Source organism: Pantherophis guttatus, chromosome 11 (genome assembly GCF_059756535.1).
Source record: "Pantherophis guttatus breed Tessera chromosome 11, ASM5975653v1, whole genome shotgun sequence".
NCBI lineage: Eukaryota > Metazoa > Chordata > Lepidosauria > Squamata > Colubridae > Pantherophis > Pantherophis guttatus.
Window position 1 is genome coordinate 14957964 of NC_142073.1, and position 24124 is coordinate 14982087.

A 24124-nucleotide genomic window follows, 5' to 3' on the forward strand; every position below is an offset into this window, starting at 1 on the left:
TTGTTTATCTCAAGCCGTAGAATGTATTCTTTTAATATAACTGGTTGATAGGTCTTCAAAACTTGGATATCCGTTTCCTCGTGATCTATGGCAAAATCTGAAATAACCCTAAGGGAAGCTGAGGCATTACTTCAGAGTAATGCAGTGATAAACTACTGACGAGCAGACTTCATTGTGGATAATCTGCAATGTGTCTCGGCCTTAAAGAGAGCTGAATTGTCAAGCAACATCCGTTCAGACTTTTCAGCTAATAAAATCCCCGTTTCATTCATGTTGGTTTTGCAGAATCTCCTCAATGGAGAAGAGGCACAATCTGGTGACTGACAGCTTCTCATTTTCTTCACTGAGCTTAGCAGATCCACTTTCTAGCTTTCTCCATTTAAAAGGACACACTTTGTTTGGGACAACATGCTTCCAATAATGTCAAACATAGATGAGAGGGAGCAGAGATTGCTAGATACCTTGTTGTGATACTTTATGGAGAAATGAAGATGGTCTGTGTAGAGCCACAAAATAGGGCTGCAATCATTGGGTAAGGGATGAAAAGAAGGGAAGGGGGAAAACAAAGAGCTTAGCTGGATTCCGTCCATTTCAGACATTATTCAAGTGTAGCCTTTCTTCGGCTTGATATAGTCTACATATAATACCTATGGTTTTTATTTTTACTTAGGATTGGCAATGCTAGTTAAGAATTGGTAGGAGTTGTGGTCCAACACATTTGGAAATGCTAATATGCGGAAAGGTGGTGGAATGTACGATATGCATGAATTTGGAGCATAAAATATAAGCGTGACTAATTTATATTTTGCTGTGACCATGGAGTTGTTATAACCAGGGGACCTATTTTAAGTATACAGTTATAAGCATGAACATGCTCACAACACTGATTGGTGACAGAATGTATGACTGCATTTAAAAGCATTATGGCCTGAGATCCTGTAAGGTCCACCCACATTGGATTTATAGTTGTAAATTCATACCGTTTGCTGATGTTTACTGATGACGGGGAGTCAATTTTTTTGCTCATGAATAAATCTGAAAGTGGCCCCTTTGTCTTATAGGCCCCTTTTGACTGTGTGGGACAAAAGAACCCAGCTGGCCTTACATTTCTCGTTAAGGTGGCATAATCTGGTGCAAAACCAAATTAAACTAATTTAATTGTTTAATTTAATTTAACTATTGATTGAGCTGCCTTACAACTCCAGAATGACTCTGGTCAGCTCATCATATAGCAAACAGAACAAAAGACAATTGTATTTGGAACAAAGATATTTGGGATAGAAAAATTAACTGACAAGAGTTGCTTTCAACAGCTCATATAAGGTTTGCATGCCAAAAACAGTTTGCAGAAGAACAGAAACAGTTGTTTTAGGCGGCACTTTCCACAAGGGGCACTGTTTCACTTGCTCCAAATGTCATATTCACATATTTTAAAAGCAGTGGATTTCTGAGTGAAGCAGAGATGCTGGAGGGGAAGGTATTTCAAACCTTGCACTGCATATGGACCTATCAGTAATAGCTGTTGTCTATAGCTTTTAAATGGTAAGCATCATTATATAGGATATCACCCCCATATAATTGATTGCTATCAGCCTCCTTCTGATTTTAATACATGCCTTTGTGATTCAGGTGGAATAGCAATAGTACTTAGAACATAGAACATAGAATAGTAGAGTTGAGAGGGACCTCGGAGGTCTTCTAGTCCAACCCCCTCTCCTGCTTCATAGTGCTTTACAGCCCTCTCTAAGCAGTTTATAGAGTCAGCGTATTACCCCCAACAACCTGGGTCCACATTTACAAGCCCAAAAGGATGGAAGGCTGAGTCAATCTTAAACCAGCCAGGATTGGATTGAATTGGCAGTTGTCAGAGTTAGCCTGCAATACTGCATTCTAACCACTGTGCCACCACAGCTCTTAAATGCATTTTTTTTTTTTTTTTGCCAGTTACAGATAAAAATGTGTAATGCATTTCTGGATCTTTTCTGGATCGGGACTCGTTAAATACGGTCACTCATGTCCTCGTCACTTCCCGCCTGGACTACTGCAATGCTCTCTACATGGGGCTCCCCTTGAGGAGTACCCGGAGGCTCCAGCTGGTCCAGAATGTGGCCGCGCGGGTGGTTATGGGAGCAACGTGGTGCTCCCATGTGACCCCCCTCCTGCGCGAGGTGCACTGGCTCCCGGTGGTCTTCTGGGTGCGCTTCAAGGTTTTGGTTACTGCCTTTAGAGTGCTCCATGGCTTAGGACCGGGTTATCTACAAGACCGCCTTCTGCCACAAGTAGCCTCTCACAAACCAGTACACTCCCATAGAGAGGGGCTCCTCAAGGTGCCGTCGGCCAAACAGTGTCGACTGGCGGCCCCCAGGGGGAGAGCCTTCTCTGTGGGGGTACCCGCCATCTGGAACGAGCTCCCCCCAGAGACACGGAGGATCCCGGATCTGCATGCTTTCCGCCGTGCCATCAAAACGTTTTTATTCGAGCAGGCCGGCCTGGCCTAACCTCCCTTTTAAATTGTTTTTAAAAAATTTAAAAATTTTTAAATTTTAAATTTGTCTTATGAATTTGGGGTGTTTTAAATTTCGTTTTCCGGGCCAATTATTTAATTGTATTTTAATGGTTTTTTAACATTTGTATTATATGTATTTTATTTGGCTGTTCACCGCCCTGAGTCCTTCGGGAGTAGGGCGGTATACAAATTCAATAAATAATAATAAATAATAATAATAATAATTTTTTCATCACTTACACAAAAATATCTCTTCAAAATGAAAGGAATACGTGGATTAATTTTGGATGAGAAAACAGAAACATGTTAATTTTCCTGCTATTTTGATATCAAAAAGCAATTCACCCGGAATGCCACTTTTGATATGCAAGTCTGATCATCACCTCCTCCTCCTCCTCTTAAAAAAAACCCCACAACAATTACTTGTGGTTGATGGAGTGCATACAAACTAAGCAAATTTTTTTTTTGTTTTATTTTGGAAAGTGGACCATTACAACTTCAATGAGAAAAATTATAAGTGATGCAGAATTGCTAAGATTAGCTGAATGTCCAGATTAAAACTATCCGGAATGACTGCTGTGGTATTTCTTTGATGTAGTAAATCAATCACAGGTGGAAAACTTTTGGCCCTCAGGATATGGGAGCCATCAATACATTTCTGTAGTCTGCAGAACCTCTGCAATTTCCTAAAATTAGTAGCATGGTTTTCTGACATGAAAACGCATTATGCACAAAAATTGCACAGTTAGGTTGAAATCTAGATTCACAGACTTTCTTTTTTTTTAAAATATCAACTTCCAAACTCTTCCTACACCTCTGGATATATATATATTTCACACCTGTTTGCATTTGTAAACTTCCAAATGCATCCTCAGTCTCATTTTTCATAAATTATTAATTACAGGTAGTCCTTGGTTAATAATAATAATTGGGACCAAAATTTCTGTTGCTAAGCAACATGGTTCTAAAGCTCACCAACGCAGGACTGTGCTGCTTACTGGCAATATTTTTGACATTTCCATTATCGTTAAGCAAATCCCGCCCTGTCATTAAGCGTGACATCACATATAGACATCACCTATACGTCCTTCTGCTGTTTTCCCCAGTGGTTTTGCTTGTCGGTAGAGAAGCCAGCAGTGAAGATGACAGAGGGAGATTACATGACCTCAGAAAGTGCTATAATGTCTACAACTAGGATTGATGGAAAGATCGGTGCTGTCATAAGTTAAAATAGTTGCTGAAAGAGGGGTTGTTAAGCAAGGAATAGAATAGAATAGAATAGAATAGAATAGAATAGAATAGAATAGAATAGAATAGAATAGAATAGAATAGAATAACAGAGTTGGAAGGGACTTTGGAGGTCTTCTAGTCCAACCCCCTGCCTAGGCAGGAAACCCAACACCACTTCAGACAAATGGTTAACAACATCTACTTAAAAACTTCCAGTGTTGGAGCATTCATAACTTCTGGAGGCAAGTTGTTCCGCTGATTAATTGTTCTAACTGTCAGGAAATTTCTCCTTAGTTTTAACTTGCTCCTCTCCTTGATTAGTTTCCACCCATTGCTTCTTGTCCTACCCTCAAGTGCTTTGGAGAATAGCTTGACTCCCTCTTCTTTGTGGCAGCCCCTGAGATATTGGAACACTGCTATCATGTCTCCCCTAGTCCTTCTTTTCATTAAACTAAACCTACCCAGTTCCTGCAACCGTTCTTCATATGTTTTAGCCTCCAGTCCCCTAATCATCTTTGTTGCTATTCTCTGCACTCTTTCTAGAGTCTCCACATCTTTTTTTACATCGTGGCGACCAAAACTGAACACAGTATTGCAAGTGTGGCCTTACTTACCTTCCAAAGAAGGGATACCTTCTTTGGATTTCATCTCTGTTTGGGATTAATTGGTCAAACAGCAGGAGAGGAAAAATGGACTCTGTTATTGAGTTTATCAATGGCTCTCTATAATAGCCAATGTCCCAATGGTGTGATATTTAGGTATGTGCAATTTCTCCAAAATTTTAGTTACAGGTGGGGACACGGGAGCATCAAAAGGTTGAAAAAAAATGCATACATCCTCCTCCATACCAAACACTGTTTTAAAGGTGAATTTATGAAGGGTATTAGAAAGAAAAAAAAATCCATAGTTAAAAATAAGAGAGTATTACTGCTTCCGGTAGCATCTTTTTCTTTCTTTCTTTCTTTCTTTCTTTCTTTCTTTCTTTCTTTCTTTCTTTCTTTCTTTCTTTCTTTCTTTCTTTCTTTCTTTCTTTCTGATGAATACATTCTTTTATGTCTGTCCTTTGTGACATTAAACACTTGAGATGATGCATTTCCTTTAGTAATGGCTTCCTTTATCATAGTAAGTAGGGCCCATTTTTAGCATAGCAGTCAGAGATGGGGAAAATAACACTTTGTTGAATGAATAGTTTACATAAATATTGCGCCTTTATTCTTTCTGGGCACATAAACATCCTTTCCAAACATTTTTTTTCCCCCCCTCATTTAGTAGATGGCTTCATACATAATATATTCTTCAAAGGACACTCGAAAGTAAAAGAACTGAGAAATAAAATAGGAGCTGGAAGTTTTTTGTTTTTTTGTTTTTCTCCCCGCACCACGCTGGGAAAGAGAAAAAATAAAACAAGCAGCAACTTGTAACCTATCAAGCTGAACGCTGAGCACCCAGCCATGCACTTTACTAGAGCTTGACAGCTCCTGAATTTGAAGTCCCAAGTGTGCGACAAAGCCCGGAATATATCCAGTCACTTGAGGCCATAAATGGCTGACTGGGTATGTTGAGTTCTGGTGCATCACACATCTCCTGTGAGCTAGCGAACTTCCCACTGTCCCTCCCAGCCTTACGTTATCCTAACCAGCATGGATATAAAGTCCATGTTTTGATTTAAAAAAAATGCTGAACATCTTTGAGAAAATGAAATTACATTTATATTCACTGAACTTGGCAAAGGCAACATCTGTTGAGTAGAGTAGAGTAGAGTAGAGTAGAGTAGAGTAGAGTAGAGTAGAGTAGAGTAGAGTAGAATAGAATAGAATAGAATTCTATTATTGGCCAAGTGTGATTGGACACACAAGGAATTTGTCTTGGTGCATTTGCTCTCAGTGTACATAAAAGAAAAGATACATTCATCAAGAATCATAAGGTACAAAGCTTAATGATAGTCATAGGGAACAAATAAGCAATCAAATCATTTTTTTAAAAAATTTGATTTATATGCCGCCCTTCTCCGGAGACTCAGGGTGGCTTACAATGCATTAAGCAATAGCCTTCATACTTTTGTATATTTATACAAAGTCAGCTTATTGCCCCCACAAACTGGGTCCTCATATGAGGAAACAGTCAATATAAATCGGGAATAGAGTAGAGTAGAGTAGAGTAGAGTAGAGTAGAATAGAATAGAATAGAATAGAATAGAATAGAATAGAATAGAATAGAATAGAATAGAATAGAATAGAATAGAATTCTTTATTGGCCAAGTGTGACTGGACACACAAGGAATTTGTCTTGGTGCATTTGCTCTCAGTGTACATAAAAGAAAAGATACATTCATCAAGAATCATAAGATACAACACTTAATGATAGTCATAGGGAACAAATAAGCAATCAAATCATATGAGGAAACAGTCAATATAAATCGGGAATAGAGTAGAGTAGAGTAGAGTAGAGTAGAGTAGAGTAGAGTAGAGTAGAATAGAATAGAATAGAATAGAATAGAATAGAATAGAATAGAATAGAATAGAATAGAATAGAATAGAATAGAATTCTTTATTGGCCAAATGTGATTAGACACACAAGGAATTTGTCTTTAGTGCAGATGCTCTCAGTATACATAAAAAGACAAAGTACATTCGTCAAGAATCATAAGGTACAACCCTTAATGATAGTCATAGGGAACAAATAAGCAATCAAATCATATTAGAAAAAGTCAATATAATTGCTGGCAGACTGCAGAGTTAGAAAAAGTAGGTGTCCAGTTTGAGGGATCCCTGGTGTTCTCTAAGCTGAGTTGATTTCTTGCAAACATTTCATTACTCAACTAGGTGATATATCATAGTTGTAACAGCACTGATGATATCACCTAGTTTGGATAATGAGACGTCTGCAAGAAAACAGCAATGCTTAAAGAACACCAACCCTGAGCTACAAATATTTTCCTCTTATCACAGTCCCAACTTGTTTTCAAGGGTCTGGATGACTTGTGAAGCAACTGAAGTCTGCTCAGAATATCATTGTTGTCTCTGTGGATTACCAGTAATTTCATTTTATAAACACATGTATGATTATTTATATTTTATGTAGAAAAAATGTTAGGCTTTTTACCTGTTTAACAATTCTGGACAGCTTGCAAAGATGTAGCAACATTATTAAAAAGAGAAAAAAAAACCCATCATATGTACATATAATCAATACTCAACATCAAAAAATGCAGCATTAAAATCCCTGCACTAATAAGTAAGACTTTAGTTTCTTCTTAAATTGTAACAAAGAGGAGAATTTTCTCAAAACCAAATGGCAATTTGTTCCATAAAATGTCCCTGCTTCAGAGAAAGAAGTCATAACTTAAAGGTGTCAAACTTATTATTGGGAAGACTTGCAAAAAGATCATGCCACTGATTGGCCTAAGTATATGGAGGAATTATAGGGGAGCACATATTCTTGTAAACAACTAATGAAAGTCATCTGAAGATTTATGTATCATTATGGGCAACTTGCATTGGACTTGAAAAATAACCGACAGCCAGTGAACTGGTTTCTGCATAGGAATTTATTTATTTATTTATTTATTTTGATTTATTTAATTTGATTTATATGCCGCCCTTCTCCGGAGACTCGGGGCAGTTTACAATGCGTTAAGCAATAGCCTTCATACTTTTGTATATTTTTATACAAAGTCAGTTTATTGCCCCCACAATCTGGGTCCTCATTTTACCTACCTTAGAAAGGATGGAAGGCTGAGTCAACCTTGAGCCTGGTGAGATTTGAACTTGGAGTAATTGCAGGCAGCTGATGTTAATAACTGTTAATAACAGTGCTTTAGTCTGCCGCGCCACTGTTAATCTGTTAAAGATTAACAGAGTTGGAAAGGACCTTGTAGGTCATCTAGTCCAACCCCCTGTCCAACCAGGAGACCCTACACCATTTCTGACAAATGGCAGTCCAATCTCTTCTTGAAAGTCTCAAGTGTGTTGAGAGAGTCAGAAACAGAGGGAGAGGGAGGGAAGAAGAGAGGACACAAAACAGAATTCTTTCAATGTGGTTCATCTCATATAACAAGTTAGTTATGTTTACGTGTGCCAAAGTTATTTTTTTAAAAACACACACACACATTTATTTAGGAATATGCTAATAATTTCTTACTTAGTGTTCCACTTGGTGTCTTCCTTTCTCTGACTTGCAGCCAAGAACAACGTTGCCCTTATTTTTGCAGTCACCAAACAATTAACAATTGGGGAAAAATATTTTTGGGAGAAGGGTCATCTGATACCTTTGGCTGTGGGTATCTTTGCTCTCCCTGTAAATAATCACTCCATTTTGTGATCAGTTCAAAAGCAACAGGAATAGGAAAAAGAAAGAAAAGTTTAAAAACATACAGCGGCAGTTCCTGTGTTGTGAGGTTTTCAGTTGTGCGACTTTTTTTTTTTACTGAACAAATAATTTGGTCAGGTGAAATTAATGCCTTATCTATCCCTCTATCCATTTATCTACCATTATTCTTATCTATAACAATTCTGTCTCAACTCGAAAACACACCTGAGTCTTGTGGAACTGGGATGGCTTTTGCTTTAATTGTCAATAATCCAGAAATTTCAGTTGTCGCTGGTATTCAAGTACATAAATATATAAAAATCTAAATAGTAATGATGGTGGTAAAAGAGACAACTTTTTCCTCAAACCTCATCCAGTTTTTAAAAAGTCCATATTCTCCTTTTTCTGGAGTTGTGCCAAAAAGAGAACTATAGCTTCAGGTTACAAAAGATCTAGAGATGGCCTGACTGATACATTATTTCCCCCCCCCCCCCCGGCAATAGATTCCTATTGATTAGAATTGCGAAACTGTTCTGCCTTAGAGAACTTGCGTCCATTTTCTATAAGTACCTTGAAATCTTTTGTTTGGTGCTTTGAAGATGGGTGACGACTACAATACTCAGAATTCTGAGGTAGCATGGCCAAAAAAAGACCATGCTGAATCGGCATTCTCAGTGTTATAATCCTGACACAACTGGAGGATAACCGATTGAAGAATGAGGTTTTTAGATCCTTGCAGTGAACAAAGATAACAAGTAACAGGGGGCATAGTTTGAATAAAGTCTAGAAGTGAGTAGTGTAATAAGCTCATGTAATTACCGAGAGAAAGCACTCAGGTTCTTCCATTAAGGAAAACTACTGAAAACATTTAAAGTTTTGCATTTGTGCATGCATCAAATTAGCAGGCTTAATGCCGGATTGCTGCAATGAACAAGAACTATTCATTTCATCGCTCCTTAGTGTGTGTTTTTAATCTGTTATGCTCTGGTATATACTGCCTGCACTGTTAGAAAAAGAAGACTAGCCAAATTCTTAAAGGAGAAGAAGGAAGGACGGGAGGGAGGGAAAGGAAAGGAAAGGAAAGGAAAGGAAAGGAAAGGAAAGGAAAGGAAAGGAAAAAGCTATGGCTGAAATGTTCTCTTAAGGATTAGGAATAAAATAAAATAAAATAAAATAAAATAAAATAAAATAAAATAAAATAAAATAAAATAAAATAAAATAAAATAAAATAAAATAAAATAAAATAAAATAAAATAAAATAAAATAAAATAAAATAAAATGAAATGAAATAATAAAATAAAATAAAATAAAATAAAATAAAATAAAATAATAAAATAAAATAAAATAAAATAAAATAAAATAAAATAAAATAAAATAAAATAAATAGGAGTTTGTAAAGACTTTGCACAGTGCCTGTGTATGATAATTTGTAGGAAAAGAAAGACATTGTGACTTTATTTCAGTAGCAATGCACGGTGTCTTGCCATTAGCAGGCAACACCGAGAGTCCCCTGTTTGCTGTTTAGATATAACTTCTGAAGCTCCTCCATCTGTCGCACAGGAAACGATCTGCATGTCTCTTCAACCCTGAAACGTGTAGTTTGCTCCTTTCAGAGCAAATGGTAAAACAAACACACATACACACACACACAACACAAACCCACCATCTCTTCTTTAACCCTTCTGCTGTTGTTGTTGTTGTTGACTGACTCGAAGATACTGCCTTAAAAAAAAAAACCTCCGATTGAATTGTTGCAAGGCGCCCAAACTGTCTTCCTCATTATCCTCATCCTCATCATTTGTGAGTAAATCTCACAGGAGTAAAATTCTGTGGAGAATTTTCCACAGAATTTTCCTCCGGTGAGATTTACTGACAGATGAGGATGAGGATAATGAGGAAGACAGTTTGAGCGCCTTGCAACAATTCAATCGGAGGTTGTTTTTAAAAAAAAAAAAAAAAAATCCACAGGAAAATTCTCATGGAGGAAAATTCTTTAAACAGAGGGCTTTCATTTTTGTCCAAAAGCCCTTTAAACCAGCAAAGAAGGTGGCACATTGGTTTTGTTTTTTTTCCCCTTTACGTCAGAATAGGGAGACTTTGATATATGGACACATTTGGCATTTGGAGAACAGAGCACAAGTGTTTCCACAACATAGATGGGGGAGATGGAAAAGAACTTAATATTCATATAAAAGTTGCCCTAATCTACAGGACCAGCCAGAGAAAATTCAATTTGCCAGAGGATAAACTGGTAATATTATTCCCAAACGCCACCATCTCCCTCCATGCTATTTTCTGTGCCTGTTTACATTATCTCCAAAGAAAATGCTGGCCTATACCCACTCCCTGTATATGCAGATATGTTAAGAATGCCTATGGGTTCAAATAGTACCACAGGCATTGTTGCACATTAAAAGGGAGGAAAAATTGTTACGGTTTTCCTTCAGGTAAGCCAGTTTCTTTTTTTTAATTTCAAATAATATTTTGGGGGGCAGAGGGTGGCAAGCCTGGTGAATGAAAGAACATGTGGGTCTCAATTTATGCCTTCAGTTTGATTTCCCTGAAATAACTGATTGCCAGTATCGGAAAATATCCGAAGTGTTCAAGGCAAAGAAAAGGCAGAGCCATGGGACACTGAAGATAAACCGAATTGTGAGGAATGATTAGCAAAGAGAGTCAGTATTTTTGTACTGTGTTATGTGTGTGTGTTACACCCTGCATAATGGGGTGAGCTCCTGTTACTTGTCCCAGCTTCTGCCAACCTAGCAGTTCGAAAGCACATAAAAAATGCAAGCAGAAAAATAGGGACCACCTTTGGTGGGAAGGTAACAACGTTCCGTGCGCCTTTGGCATTGAGTCTTGCCGGCCACATGACCACGGAGACGTCTTCAGACAGCGCTGGCTCTTCGGCTTTGAAAGAGAGATCAGCACTGCCCCTAGAGTCGGAAACGACTAGCACGTATGTGTGAGGGGAACCTTTACCTTTTTATGTGTGTGAGAGAGGATGACAGTGAAAATGACAGGGTCCTTTCAGGATAATCTGATTCTGAGCCGTGGTAGCACATTGTTTAGAATGCTCTACTGCAGGCTAACTCACTGTCCACTGCCAGTAGTTCGATTCTGACTGGCTGAAGGTTGACTCAACCTTTCACTCCCTAGGTGGCTTAGTCCTAAAACGCTGAGCTTGTCGATCAGAAAGATTGACGTTTCGAATCCCTAGTATAGGTCTCCTGCGTGAGCAGGTGGATGGACTAGATGACCTCCAAGGTCCCTTCCAACTCTGTTACTGTTACTTCCTTCCGAGGTCAGTAAAATGAGGACCCAGACCTATTGTTGGGGGCAATATGCTGACTATGTAAAACTACTTAGAGAGGGCTGTAAAGGACTATGAAGCAATATACAACTCTAAGTGCCATTGCCATAATCAAGGAACTCAAGGAATAGAATTAGGACTATGTCCAACTTATTAGGTAAAGTTGTCCAAACCTCATATCAGAACATGAATTCAAGGAGGGAAAAACAAGAGAATGGTCATAGATCGTTGTCTTTCCTAGATTTTCATAGATTGTTGTCTTTCCACTTGGAGTTTCTCTACCTCAACATTTGATGACTGGCACCTAAATGTACCAACTCGTTATACTTAACCGTACTGAGGTTTGAAATGGTGTGATGTGTGACCCCTTATGTATTTTACCTACCTAGACCTGTTTGATATCTTTTAATCATTACCTGCTCCAGAAGATACCACATAAAGTACTTCTTTACAACAAATGAACTTGCTTCTGAAGCACTGGCAATGCCAGCTTTATTAATTAGTCAATAATATTCAAGCTCTCAAGGATTCATTACATGAAGATAGATTTTCAGCCTCTTAGGTAAAATATACCGTAATACAGGGGTGAAATCCAGCAGGTTCTGACAGGTTCTGGAGAACCGGTAGCGGAAATTTTGAGCAGTTCGGAGAACCGGCAAATACCACCTCTAGCTGGCCCCAGAGTGGGGTGGAAATGGAAATGGAAATGGAGATTTTAAAATATCCTTCCCCCAGGAGTGGAGAGGGAATGGGGATTTTGCAGTATCCTTCCTCTGGAGTGGGGTGGAAATGGAAATGGAAATGGAGATTTTGCAATATCCTTCCCCCAGGAGTGGAGAGGGAATGGGGATTTTGCAGTATCCTTCCTCTGGAATGGGGTGGGAATGGGGATTTTGCAGTATCCTTCCCCTGCCATGCCCATCAAGCCACACCACGCCCACCAAGCCACGCCCACAGAACCAGTAGTAAAAAAATTTGGATTTCACCACTGCTGTGATATGCTTAATCTTACTTTGCTACTTATACTGTTGATATCCATATATTATTTACATTTTAACCTTATCTTTAGTTTACAAAACAATACATTTTCAGTCGCCATAAGACTAATCTATGAATATTGAAAAAAACTAACCTAATTTTATGATGCTTGTGAATTCCTTCTTTACTGATGTTGTGCTTTATTCTTTTTTCTCTCTTCTCTTGTTTGTCTGTTTTCTTTCTTTTTTAACTTTTAAAAGTACTTATTTTTTGAAATGCCAGGCTTAATTTGGCAGATGTTCAGTAAACACATGGAAAAGGATTGTTATCTGACCTTAATTCTATTTTTTTCAGCATAATGTATTCATTTGGGTCTTAAGTATATAAATTTTGATCTGTTTATACAGTACATACTGTAGAAGACCACAAATATATTCATTCAGGCATTTCAGGCAGCTTCAGTGTTTTAAAAAATATTTTTTTTAAAAAAATTCAAAACAGAGATAATAAGGATGAAGACAATGACACTGACTTGCCAGCACTAATGCTTAGAGACCAGACTATTTAAAGGAATCTCCAACATTGCTTATAAACAAGGTAATACAAAGATAAATAAACTATAAAAATTTATAGCTACTTATATTGCCTATTTATATTGCATTCTAGCCCAAACACATATGTGTAATTCTGTACCAGTTCACTGCTATTATAAAAATATTAAGTGCAAATTCTCACGCATTTCCAAGTTTACATGCAGAAACAATTCGCTGTTTTAATGTAAATTTTTTCTAATAGTCATAATTTTGTGATGGTAGTGGAAAAATCAGCAATTTTCGCTTCTCTGGCCATTCTGGACTCTGATTTCTTAAGCCATGCATTCAGCATACATTTTACATTGTACAACTGCGTTACTCAGTTTGGGAACTCAAATCCCAGTTTGGATATTAATTCCAGAATGCAAACCAGACTGAATTATATTATAATGAAGAATATGCAAATTTCTTTCCCTTCCTAGATTGTTATTATTATTTTAAGAATGATTTTTTAAAAAGAATATTGCTTTCTCAAATGTGAAAATATGGTATGCAACTTCTCCCTCCCCGCCCCTTTGTTTTAGGCTTCACATAGATTTTAATTTGGGCACTTTATATTTTAGTTTGCACAGTTAGTACAAATTAAAACACTTAAGGAGAATTCACCCCTGCTGCAAGGAATACTGATTATACCTAGGAAGTAAATGGTTTGCTGAATAACAAATCTTGACATGCATTTTTTGTTCAGCGATATCTGGTGGGTCACCATCAAAGCTGTAGATTATATTTTAATTCTTTGTAGTGTTAAAGCATGTGGATGCATGTGTTAACCAATGTTAAAGGATGTGAAAGACTCAGAATATCAGGACATTCCACACCATAGGCATAAGGTATTTAGAAATGTGGGTAGTCCTTGACTTACGACCACAACTGAGCCCAAAATTTCTGTTGCAAAGTGAGACAGCTGTTCAGTGAATGTTGCCCCACTTTACGACCTTCCTTGCCACAGTTGTTAAGTGAATCACTGCAGTTGTGAAGTCGGTAACATCATTGTTAAGTGAATTTGGTTTCCCCATTGACCTGGCTTGTCAGAAGGTCGCAAAAGATAAACCAACATGACCCCAGGGACACTGCAACCATCATAAATATGAATCGGTTGACAAGAGTTCTAAATTTTGATCGTGTGACCATGGAGATGCTGCAACGGTTGTTAAGTGTGAAAAATGGTCATAAGTCTTTTTTTTTCCAGTGCCGTTGTAACTTTGAATGGTCACTGAAGGAACTGTTGTTAAGTCCAGGACTACTTCTATATCATGGGAATTGTTGTGGTTGTTAGTTGAGTCCCAGCTGATAAGGAGGAAATGGGGATTTTGCAGTAACCTTCCCCTGGAGTGGGGTGGGAATGGAGATTTTGCAGTATCCTTCCCCTGGAGTGGGATGGGAATGGAGATTTTGCAATATCCTTCCCCTGGAGTGGGAAGGGAATGGAGATTTTGCAGTATCCTTCCCCTGTCATGCCCAACAAGCCCAACATCCATCAATCAGATGTCTAGTTGTCTTCTTCTTGTTGTTGTTAGTTGCAAAGTCATGTCTGACCCATCGCGACCCCATGAACAACGTTCCTCCAGGCCTTCCTGTCCTCTACCATCCCCCGGAGTCCATTTAAGCTCACGCTGGCTGCTTCAGTGACTCCATCCGGACACCTCATTCTCTGTTGTCCCCTTCTTCTTTTGCCCTCAATCTTGCCCAGCATTAGGCTCCTCTCCAGTGAGTCCTTCCTTCTCATTAAGTGGCCAAAGTATTTCAGTTTCCTCTTCAGGATCTGGCCTTCTAAAGAGCAGTCAGGGTTGATCTCCTCTAGGACTGACCGGTTTGATCCCCTTGCAGTCCAAGGGACTCTCAGGAGTCTTCTCCAGTACCATAGTTCAATCATGGGATTAGGTAATGATAAATTATATCTGTATTATTGCCAAGAAAACTACATGGATTTATTTCTCTAACTCCCAGAAATCAAGCTAAACTCAAGAGGTGTGTGTGTGTGTGTGTGTGTGTGTGTGTGTGTGCTTGTGCACGCATGCCTTCACATCAAATTTTTACTTCAAAGATGAATTAGTCTCTGCAGTTATCTTGGTAAGGTTTTTTTTGCATGTGGTTTTCCATTGCCTCCTTCCTAGAACTGAGAGAATATGATAGGCACAAGATCACCCAGCCGGCTTTATGCCTAAGGCAAAACTATGGTTTCCTGGGTTTTACCCTGATGTCTTAATCCTTACACTCAACTCTTCATAAAGCAAAAATAAATAAAAACCAGGGATTGAATTTAAGTAAGAATAAAGGAATCTACCTGGAATGATTGCTCCTCTTCTTGACTTGCTTCCCCTACCTTGAATGATGCCAAGCTGATAGTTGACTACTCCTTACTGGCAGTGGTGGGTTTCAATTTTTTTTACTACCGGTTCTGTGTGTGTGGCTTGGTGGGTATGGCATGGCTTGGTGGGTGTGGCTAGGTGGGCGTGGAAGGATACTGTAAAATCTCCATTCCCATCTCATTCCATGGGAAGGTTACTGCAAAATCTCCATTTCCTCCTGATCTGTTGGGACTTGGGAGAAAGAGAATAGATGGGGACGGGGCCAGTCAGAGGTGGTATTTACCGGTTTTCTGAACTACTCAAAATTTCTGCTACCGGTTCTCTGAACAACACAAAATTTCCGCTACCGGTTCTCCAGAACTGGTCAGAATCTGCTGAAACCCACCTCTGCTTACTGGTGATCTTCTCAAACATTGCTTCTGTCCTAGCTCCATACCAGAGGAGCTATCAAACAAAGTTTTTAATTGTTTACCCTTGGCAGTGTAATTTATTTCAATAAAATCAATACCGCAGCATTAGAAATGTAACAACAAATGTCTGGGAATCGATCGAACGCACCTTAATGAATTGTTGAGGTCAGAGGACTTATCTATAACTTGTAATCACAATGATCAACAAGGCAGCAATGAATGTGAAATGGAATTAACAATGGATTACCCCTAAAGGAAGTGTTATTTGTAAACAGGTCCCCACTCCCAAGATGTTGTAAAAATGTGCAATCCTGGGGATTACAATGCAAATCAATGTGCAAATATGTGATGAACGTTTTTTTGATAAAAAGGGCAGATTGTAGTTTAAGACAGCTTTAAAAAGGATTTTGTAGCTATTTATTAAAAGGGGTTGCTCATTACACATCTTAAAAATTACTTTATTTGTCCTTAAGATTTTTTTGTGTGTGCAGTTCTTCCTTTTATGCAGTGAGTTTCTGAAATACTCCAAAGGAAGTTAATAATGAAGTTTTTAAATGCATCACTCAGCCCCTAAGTACAAAACTGCATTGTTTGTATATTACACCATAAAGATCAATGCACTTAAGTGCATTTTATATGATCATATGCATTGTCTTAACCTGGAAAAATCAATTAGGTGATATATGCAAGTACATTTAATCATATTTCATCCTTGTGCTTATACCCTAAGCATGTTATGTAGATTTAAATCTCATTGATTTCAAGAGAACAACTACTTCAATGAAGCAAATACAGAAATAGCTTCATAATTCCCACCTGATAGATTTGATCTTACAGCAGAAGCCTATATATGAATGGGAGCCCTTTGCTTTTATGGGATTATTTCTAAATAAGAAATGTTCTACACTATCACTTATGCATTCATAATTTGAGATTTATGCACAAGCATGGAAGAGATAAGATGCATGATATGATCTTTAAATGTTGACATCTAACTGGAAAATCTCTCCTCTTTATTCAGGAGTTTAGGAGATGATCCTACTGAGATCAGAACAGGACATCATCTAGGGTAGTATTCTAAGAAGAGGTAGGACAGTCAGTGACACCTCATAATTCTTCCCTCTAATTCAGGGGTGTCAAACTTGATTTCATTGAGGGCCACATCTGGGTTGTGTTTGACCTCGGGGGAGGGAGGCAGGGGGCATGGCCAGCTCAACATCACTCTTGTCGGAGGTGTCTGTGGTGGCTTAAGTGCAAACGGGCTTCTGAGCTCCCTTTTTGGCTGCCACTGCCTCCTGCAACCTCTCCCAGTGAAAACGGAGCTCAGGAGGCGTGTTGCCCTCCCGAGCTCCGTTTTCACTGGCAGAAGCACTGCGGACCAGTCCTTCGCTGTTTCCAAGGCAGCCCCGTGGGCCAGATCTAAGCCAGACCTGAATTTGACACCCCTGCTCTAATTACAAATTGGATACTCCTTTTCTATAAATGCCTTTTCTTCCCTTGTGATCCTACCGAATTGGTTTTTATAACGGAACTCTATAACCATTAGGGCAACAGTGAAATCCGATTTTTTGTTACTACCGGTTCTGTGGGCATGACTTGGTGGGCATGGTGTGGCTTGGTGGGTGTGGCAGGGGAAGAATACTGCAAAATTTCAATTCCCTCACCACTCCTGGGGGAAGGATATTGCAAAATCTCCATCCCCACCCAACTCTGGGGCCAGCCAGAGGTGGTATTTGCCGGTTCTCTGAACTATTCAAAATTTCCACTACCGGTTCTCCAGACCCTGTCAGAACCTGCTGGATTTCACCCTTGCATTAGGGTGATATATTTCTTTATATCTGTCAACAGAGTTGCCTGTCATCTACTGAATTAATTTTCAGGTTCCTGATAATTTCTAATAACAAACCCATTTCCACATACTAGGGACTCTTGCTTTTGCTACCAGAAAAAACAAACACCTGTTACTTCCGTCTACAGGACCACATTTCAGAATCTCCTTACTATTGTTATCTGAGGAGATATCACTCCCTCTTGCATATGGCCGTTATTGTTTGTTGTGTGCCTGAAATACAGGAAAAGCAGAGTTTATAAAATAAATGAACCAAGAACATTTCAGCCAAATGGGTTTCTTGGCATCAAAACAAGCCAGCATCCAGACGCTGTCTTGTGGTGATGATAACCCTCTACTGATCCATTTTATGGTTCGTGCTCGCCTAAAATAACTCAAGAATCAAGTTAGGTTTAATGTAAAATCCATTTAAATCGTGGCTGTTGTTTCTTCTCTCTGTTGTGGTTGATGCTGCTTTTTGTGAGTCTGGCAATACTAGCAATTCCTACAGAGCTATTCCAAGGCTGGATACAATTGTGGCTAATGAATCTTGATGCATTAGTGATGGCTCAATGGAAACTTAATTGAACACTTCTGAGTTGAGAGAGAAAGAAGTCTAAATCTCCTGTCAAATGCGGTTTGTGTGTATAATATGGATGCATGTGGGCCTTTAAAAGCACCTGAACAGACACATCATGTTTGCAAAAATAGCACTTCTAGTCAGCTAATTCCCTTTCTCTTCCTTCATTGTGCTAACACAAAAATGGAATACCGCACTATATTCTTGAATGTGGCAACTAAATTTAAGTCACAACATTTTCAGTTTTCTAGTAAGGTTTGTGCTGACATTTGTCAGGTGCCAACGAAGTACCCAGAGTTGTTGCGCAAGTGTTAAAAATACAGTTTCTGTGTCAGCTTTTTCATCATTCTTAATTTGACTGAGGGGAAACAAGAGGAGAACAAAGGAGAACATTTTGATCCTATTTCTATGACGGGATGTGTAGAGCCATGCTCTTACCTCGCTTACAAAGTGATTGAAAGTGTTGCGAGGGATTTCTTGCTTCTCAGCAAAACCATCTTTCATGTGTCTTTACACTGCAATTAAACCCCCAGTTAAAAACATCACAAAGGGGGAAAAAAAATAATAATGGTAATTTTCAGACTGGAAGAAGGACAGCTCAGAAGATGTGAGAGTGATGTCAAGGGATGTTAACAGATGAAAAGACACGGATAGGCCTTCTCACTTTATGCAATCCCTTCCCTAGAGATGGGATGCTCCCAAAACCAGCTAGTACTGCAAAAACAGTTTTGTTGTGCATGTTACCCTTAGATTTGGTCAGTGGTGGTATTCAGCCGACCTGCAGGTGGGCCCGCCCACCTGCCCCGGCTCTATGCCATCTTATCTAGCTATGTTTTCTAAGCCGCGCGCATGCATGCAAGCAAGCTGTGTGAGCGGGCAAAGCTCATGCATGGAAGGCTGCAAGCATGCGCAGAAGGCACACAGGCTCACATTTTTGGTGCACGGTGAATCGGTGGTAAATTATGTGAAACCCACCTCTGGATTTGGTTATGGATACTTAGGATTACAGGATAGATTGGATAAATTGGATGGGTGGATGGATGGATGATACAGATAGATGATAGAGAGATGATAGAGAGATAGATGATAGAGACATAGAGACATAGGCAGGAAGGCAGCAGGCAGCAGGCAGAGTCATTCAGACAGACATGGTTAAGTGAGTTGAGTTGAGTTGAGTTGAGTTGAGTTGAGTTGGGAGTGTGGGCACAGGTAAGGTCAACAAAATATTACTGGGATTCTGAAACTCTCAAAGAATAAGAATTGAATGAATACATTCTGGAATTGGAGAGCAGATGTTTTCCCCCCCACACACACAATCTTAATTTAATTGAAGGCTGTTGACAAAAAATTCAAGGGTAGCAAAAGTTTTCTGGCTTCCAGCATTTATATTTGCAACTATTAAAACATGGAGGCCAACGTGCTTCACTCAGATGCCAAATAGTGGCTGATGGAGCGGAATTAATTTTCTGGTAACTTTTTAAATAGTAGTCTTATTGAGGTTTAAAAATAGAGAAATAAAAAATGAACAAAAACTAAGAATAAATTTTTAAAAAATCAAAAAGTGCAGAGATAAAAAAGGGGGGAGAGAAGAAGAGAAAATATAAAGTGGAATCGATTTTCTGGTATGAATAACTGAACCATAGTTTATTATGAATAATGATCCTAATCGCTTCTAATCTGAGATGCAAATCTCTCTCTCTCTCTCTCTCCCTCCCTCCCTCCCTCCCTCTCTCTCTCTGTTAGAAGAGATCAGAAATCGTATCTTTTAAAACTGGTCAGCAGAGCTCAGCAAAGGTCTCACAGAAAGTAACCAGTTAGTACTCAAATAACACAAAAATAGAAGAACAAGAAAACAGAGGAGAATAACAAAACAACACAGGCAGATATTTTTCTTTCCCCACCCCATCAAGAATGTCATTTCTTTTTTTAATTTTTAGAAACCCTTAAAAATCCACTGCAGAAATCCTCCACAAAATTCTGTGTTCTTTCTGATAGGAAAAATCGATTAATTCTTCTTAAGCATATGGTGGGAAAAGACATAACTGCAGAATAGTCTCCACATACAAAATGAGACACAGAGACTTTATTTGCTGCACTAAAATATAATTAATAGCCTGTTCCATGTATTCTTTCCTCCATATTGCCAGTTTAAGAGAAGTCCTGTTAAATATTTTTCCATAGTCACAATTCAGTCGGACAATGCCTTATTGATCATGTCACCACCAGTTTTTGTTTCAGAATAATTTATTTAGAAAAGCTTGTGGTTTATTATTACTGTGGTTGGTTGCTTAGTCAGCCAGATATTTTGACTGGATCTAGCATTTTACTTGCCAATTGAGTCCTTCTCAAGGATTTAGGAGCGGCGTTTATTTACTTCTTAGCGTATGGCATATCATACATGGACTAGCAATATATATATTAACATTCCACCTAGATTAGTAAAACACAATAAAATATAAATGTTATAGGAGAGGCAGATGTTGTTTGATAGTGTTAAAACTATCCTTGAAGGATATAAGCTGTTCCAGTAAAGCTGCCTTTTACAATTGATTGAGAGTGATTTTTTTTTCAATATTGATGGTGTTCAAGGGGTGCTCCAGAATGAACATTTTTTGTTGTTAAAATTATTAATATCATCACTACCATCGCTATCACCATTTTTACAAGGACCAGTAACTTTTGTACTTAGTTGCATTAAACAAAAATAACAACAATATAAATCCTCATTAGCATCATCGTTACAATCGGAAACTTGGGTTCAACACCATTGAACAAATTATTTTTGAGGATTGTGCAAATGCCAGTAGAGGAGTGCGTGAATTCAGCAATAAAATTTTAAAAGTGTTGTAAATTATGATTCTTGATGAATGTATCTTTCCTTTTATGTAGTCTGAGAGCCTATGCACGGATACAAATTCCTTGTGTGTCCAATCACACTTGGCCAATAAATAATTCTATTCTATTCTATTCTATTCTATTCTATTCTATTCTATTCTATTCTATTCTATTCTATTCTATTCTAAAAACATTTAAAAAGAATTGGTAGTGCATATTGATTGGTGGGAAGGAAGGAAAAGTTTCCCTACCCAAAGAAATTATTAAATGGCTTCCATTTTGCTTCAAAGATGCAAATACTTATTTCCCAAAATACCTGGAAATGAATTTTTTAAACGGGATTGTTAAAATAGAATGTACAAAATTAGAATCTACAGATCTGAAAAAAAACCCAAGTCACACATTCCCAATCATTTTACTGTATTGCTAACTCCAGTTATTTCTCTCTGAATTTTTTAGGCCTCTTTGAAGATAATAAATTCCAATGGAGGGTGTTTCTACCGCCTAAGCATTCTCTCTTTATGTTTAAATTGGTCTAAAAACACGATGGAACACTAAGTAAATCTTCGTTGCTGCAGGATGAATCGGATGACTACAATCTGGAAGGAAGCAGAATAATTGTGTCTTGTCTTCTTCAGTGGTGATTTGCTTAGTGTGTGGAACAATGCCAGAAGGACTAGCAGAAATGCTTATGGATACATGGGCTCCGTTAGTAATATTATGGATTACTGCATTTCCATCTATATACATGGCTCCAATCAATCATTCTCAAGTACTACCCAGTAGGTCCAGTAGAGGACTAAGTGAACTCAATGAAGAACAAAGAGTGTTGAACCGTTCGAAGAGAGGCTGGGTATGGAATCAAATGTTTGTGTTAGAAGAATTTTCCGGACCTGAACCTATATTAGTTGGACGGGTAAGTCAATATTTTTAATCCTCCAATGAGACTGATAACACATATTTATTTATTTGAACTGTTTCCTCAATAATTGTGTCCTGTGAATGTTTTGACATGCTACAAGTCAGCTAAGAAAAGGAGCTGACCCCTAATTCACTTTCTGCCTTTAGAATGAGCTAAGAAGGACAAGGATATAGTTAGCTCTGATTCTGTCAAAGGAGGATTATTGATTTCATGTGGTTAGCATATTACAGTCAAGGAAAAGTCTATGAGCATGAGTATTTTGGGATTGGATTTTGTTGATATGGTTTGTTTGACAGACAAGACAGGCAGAACTTTTAGCCATTGACCAATAAGAGACCACTGAGTGGGCCTCCTCAACTTATCTTGGTACTTATTCACATTTTTGGTTTGCTATGTGTAATATGTAGTTGAGCACGTATAAAATTAAAACTTTGTTAGGCCTATCTTGCTGGAAGATTCTTACTTCAAGTGACTTTGTGTGTGTGTAGGACTATAACTATAACTCTCTGGTTTGGTTCTGCAACCCAACAAGACAGACACAGACTTCAGAGGATAATTGGAACTGCAGAAAAAACAATTACTACCAACCTGCCTTCCATTGAGGATCTGTATATTGCATGAGTCAAAAAGAGGGCTGTGAAAATATTTACAGACCCCTCACATCCTGGACATAAACTGTTTCAACTCCTACCCTCAAAACGATGCTATAGAGCACTGCTCACCAGAACAACTAGACACAAGAACAGATTTTTCCCAAATGCCATCACTCTGCTAAACAAATAATTTCCACAACACTGTCAAACTATTCACTGCATTACTATTGCTATTGGTCTTCTCATCATTCCTGTCGCCCATCTCCTCCCACTTGTGACTGCATGACTGTAACTTGTTGCTTATATCCTTGCGATTTATATTGATATTGATTGTTTCCTAGTATGATTTGATTGCTTATTGTACATATGACTGTCACTGGGTGTTGTGCCTTGTGATTCTTGACAAGTGTATCTTGTCTTTTTATGCACACTGAAAGCATCTGCACCAAAGACAAATTCCTTGTGTGTCCAATCACACTTGGCCAATAAAGAATTCTATCTATCTTCTATCTTCTATCTTCTATCTTCTATCTATCTATCTATCTATCTATCTATCTATCTATCTATCTATCTATCTATCTATCTATCTATCACATGATGGTTGAAGGCAGGGGTGGTTTTCTCCAGGATGCCTGAACATATTTTCAAGCTGGCTGTATGAATATTTGGAGGGGAAGAGATGCATCTCTTTGATTGACCTCAAGTCTGGTAGTGAGGGATCAAATCTCAGTAAAAGAAATAGATTGGGACCAAAATCAAGGTAGCCTACTGAAACGAAGACAGAATAGGATTAATTCAAAGACAGGTTTGATTACCTGAGGTAAAGATGTGAAGAAGGGGTCATAGATGAAGAAACAAGAAGGCTGGCAAGGAGAAAAGAAAATGAGTAAGAAAAACATTTTTTGGGGGGGGATCTTAAATAGTAGTGAAATGTGTCTCTCATCTCCCCTTCCGTCTCTGTGTATCTCTCACATACACACACCCTTTCTTTTCAAGCAAATAAAGATGCTTCAGAGTGACAACCATTTAATACGTGCCTTCTGCCTAGAAAATAAAGATATTGTATTTTCGTTGTTAATGATATCTATTTATGTTCCCATGGAATCGGAAGAAGGCACCCCCTCCTCCGCCCCCCAAAATAAACCATCCTAATAGAAATTAATAAGGGCTAAGCAGAAGACTTCATTTTACTGTCAATCACAATGTGGAATAACTACAAACCATTTATATTATCAAGCATCTTAGAAATCACAGTATAAATCGCCGAAGCAGCACAAATAGTATGCCAGGCTTTTAGCATCTTCACGCATCAAACTTCCCCCGTCTACATAGCAGCTCAAATATTTACTGGTCTTCATGGGTTATTTATTTACTATATTTAAATAAATTCATTTCATTTATCATAGCCTTCCACCCAGGGGTGAAATGCTCCCAGTTCAGACTGGTTCGGCTAAACTGGTAGCGATGGCGGCCGGTGGTTCGGAGAACCGGTAGCGATGGCGGTGCAAGGCTCTGCCCATCCGCCCAGTCATCGTCACTTCTTGGTTTTAACCAGGAAGTAACCTGTATTTTACCCTCTGCGCATGCACAGAAGGGTTTGCACATGCGCAGAGGGTCCAAGTGCGCATGTGACACACACACACAAGCGAGAAAAGCATCACACATGCGACACATGCACTTCCGAACTGGTTGGGAAGGTAAGTAGATTTCACCCCTGCC

At 38.5% G+C, this 24124-nt stretch overlaps 1 protein-coding gene and 1 non-coding gene across 15 annotated transcripts in view; one reads left to right on the forward strand and one right to left on the reverse strand.

Moving 5' to 3' along the window:
- CDH8 (cadherin 8) overlaps positions 1-24124 on the forward strand; it is a 256394-nt gene that overhangs the window by 7345 nt on the left and 224925 nt on the right. For all 14 annotated transcript variants that reach the window (XM_087877214.1, XM_087877207.1, XM_087877209.1 and 11 more), the window contains one exon: positions 21350-21806. In XM_087877214.1, coding sequence (XP_087733340.1) covers positions 21555-21806 — 252 coding nt within the window. In that variant the 5' untranslated portion in view covers positions 21350-21554. The remainder of the gene's footprint in view (positions 1-21349; positions 21807-24124) is intronic.
- Positions 17005-17097, reverse strand: LOC117670317 (small nucleolar RNA SNORA5). The gene has a single exon (XR_004592623.2). It is a non-coding gene; the product is annotated as a small nucleolar RNA SNORA5 (small nucleolar RNA).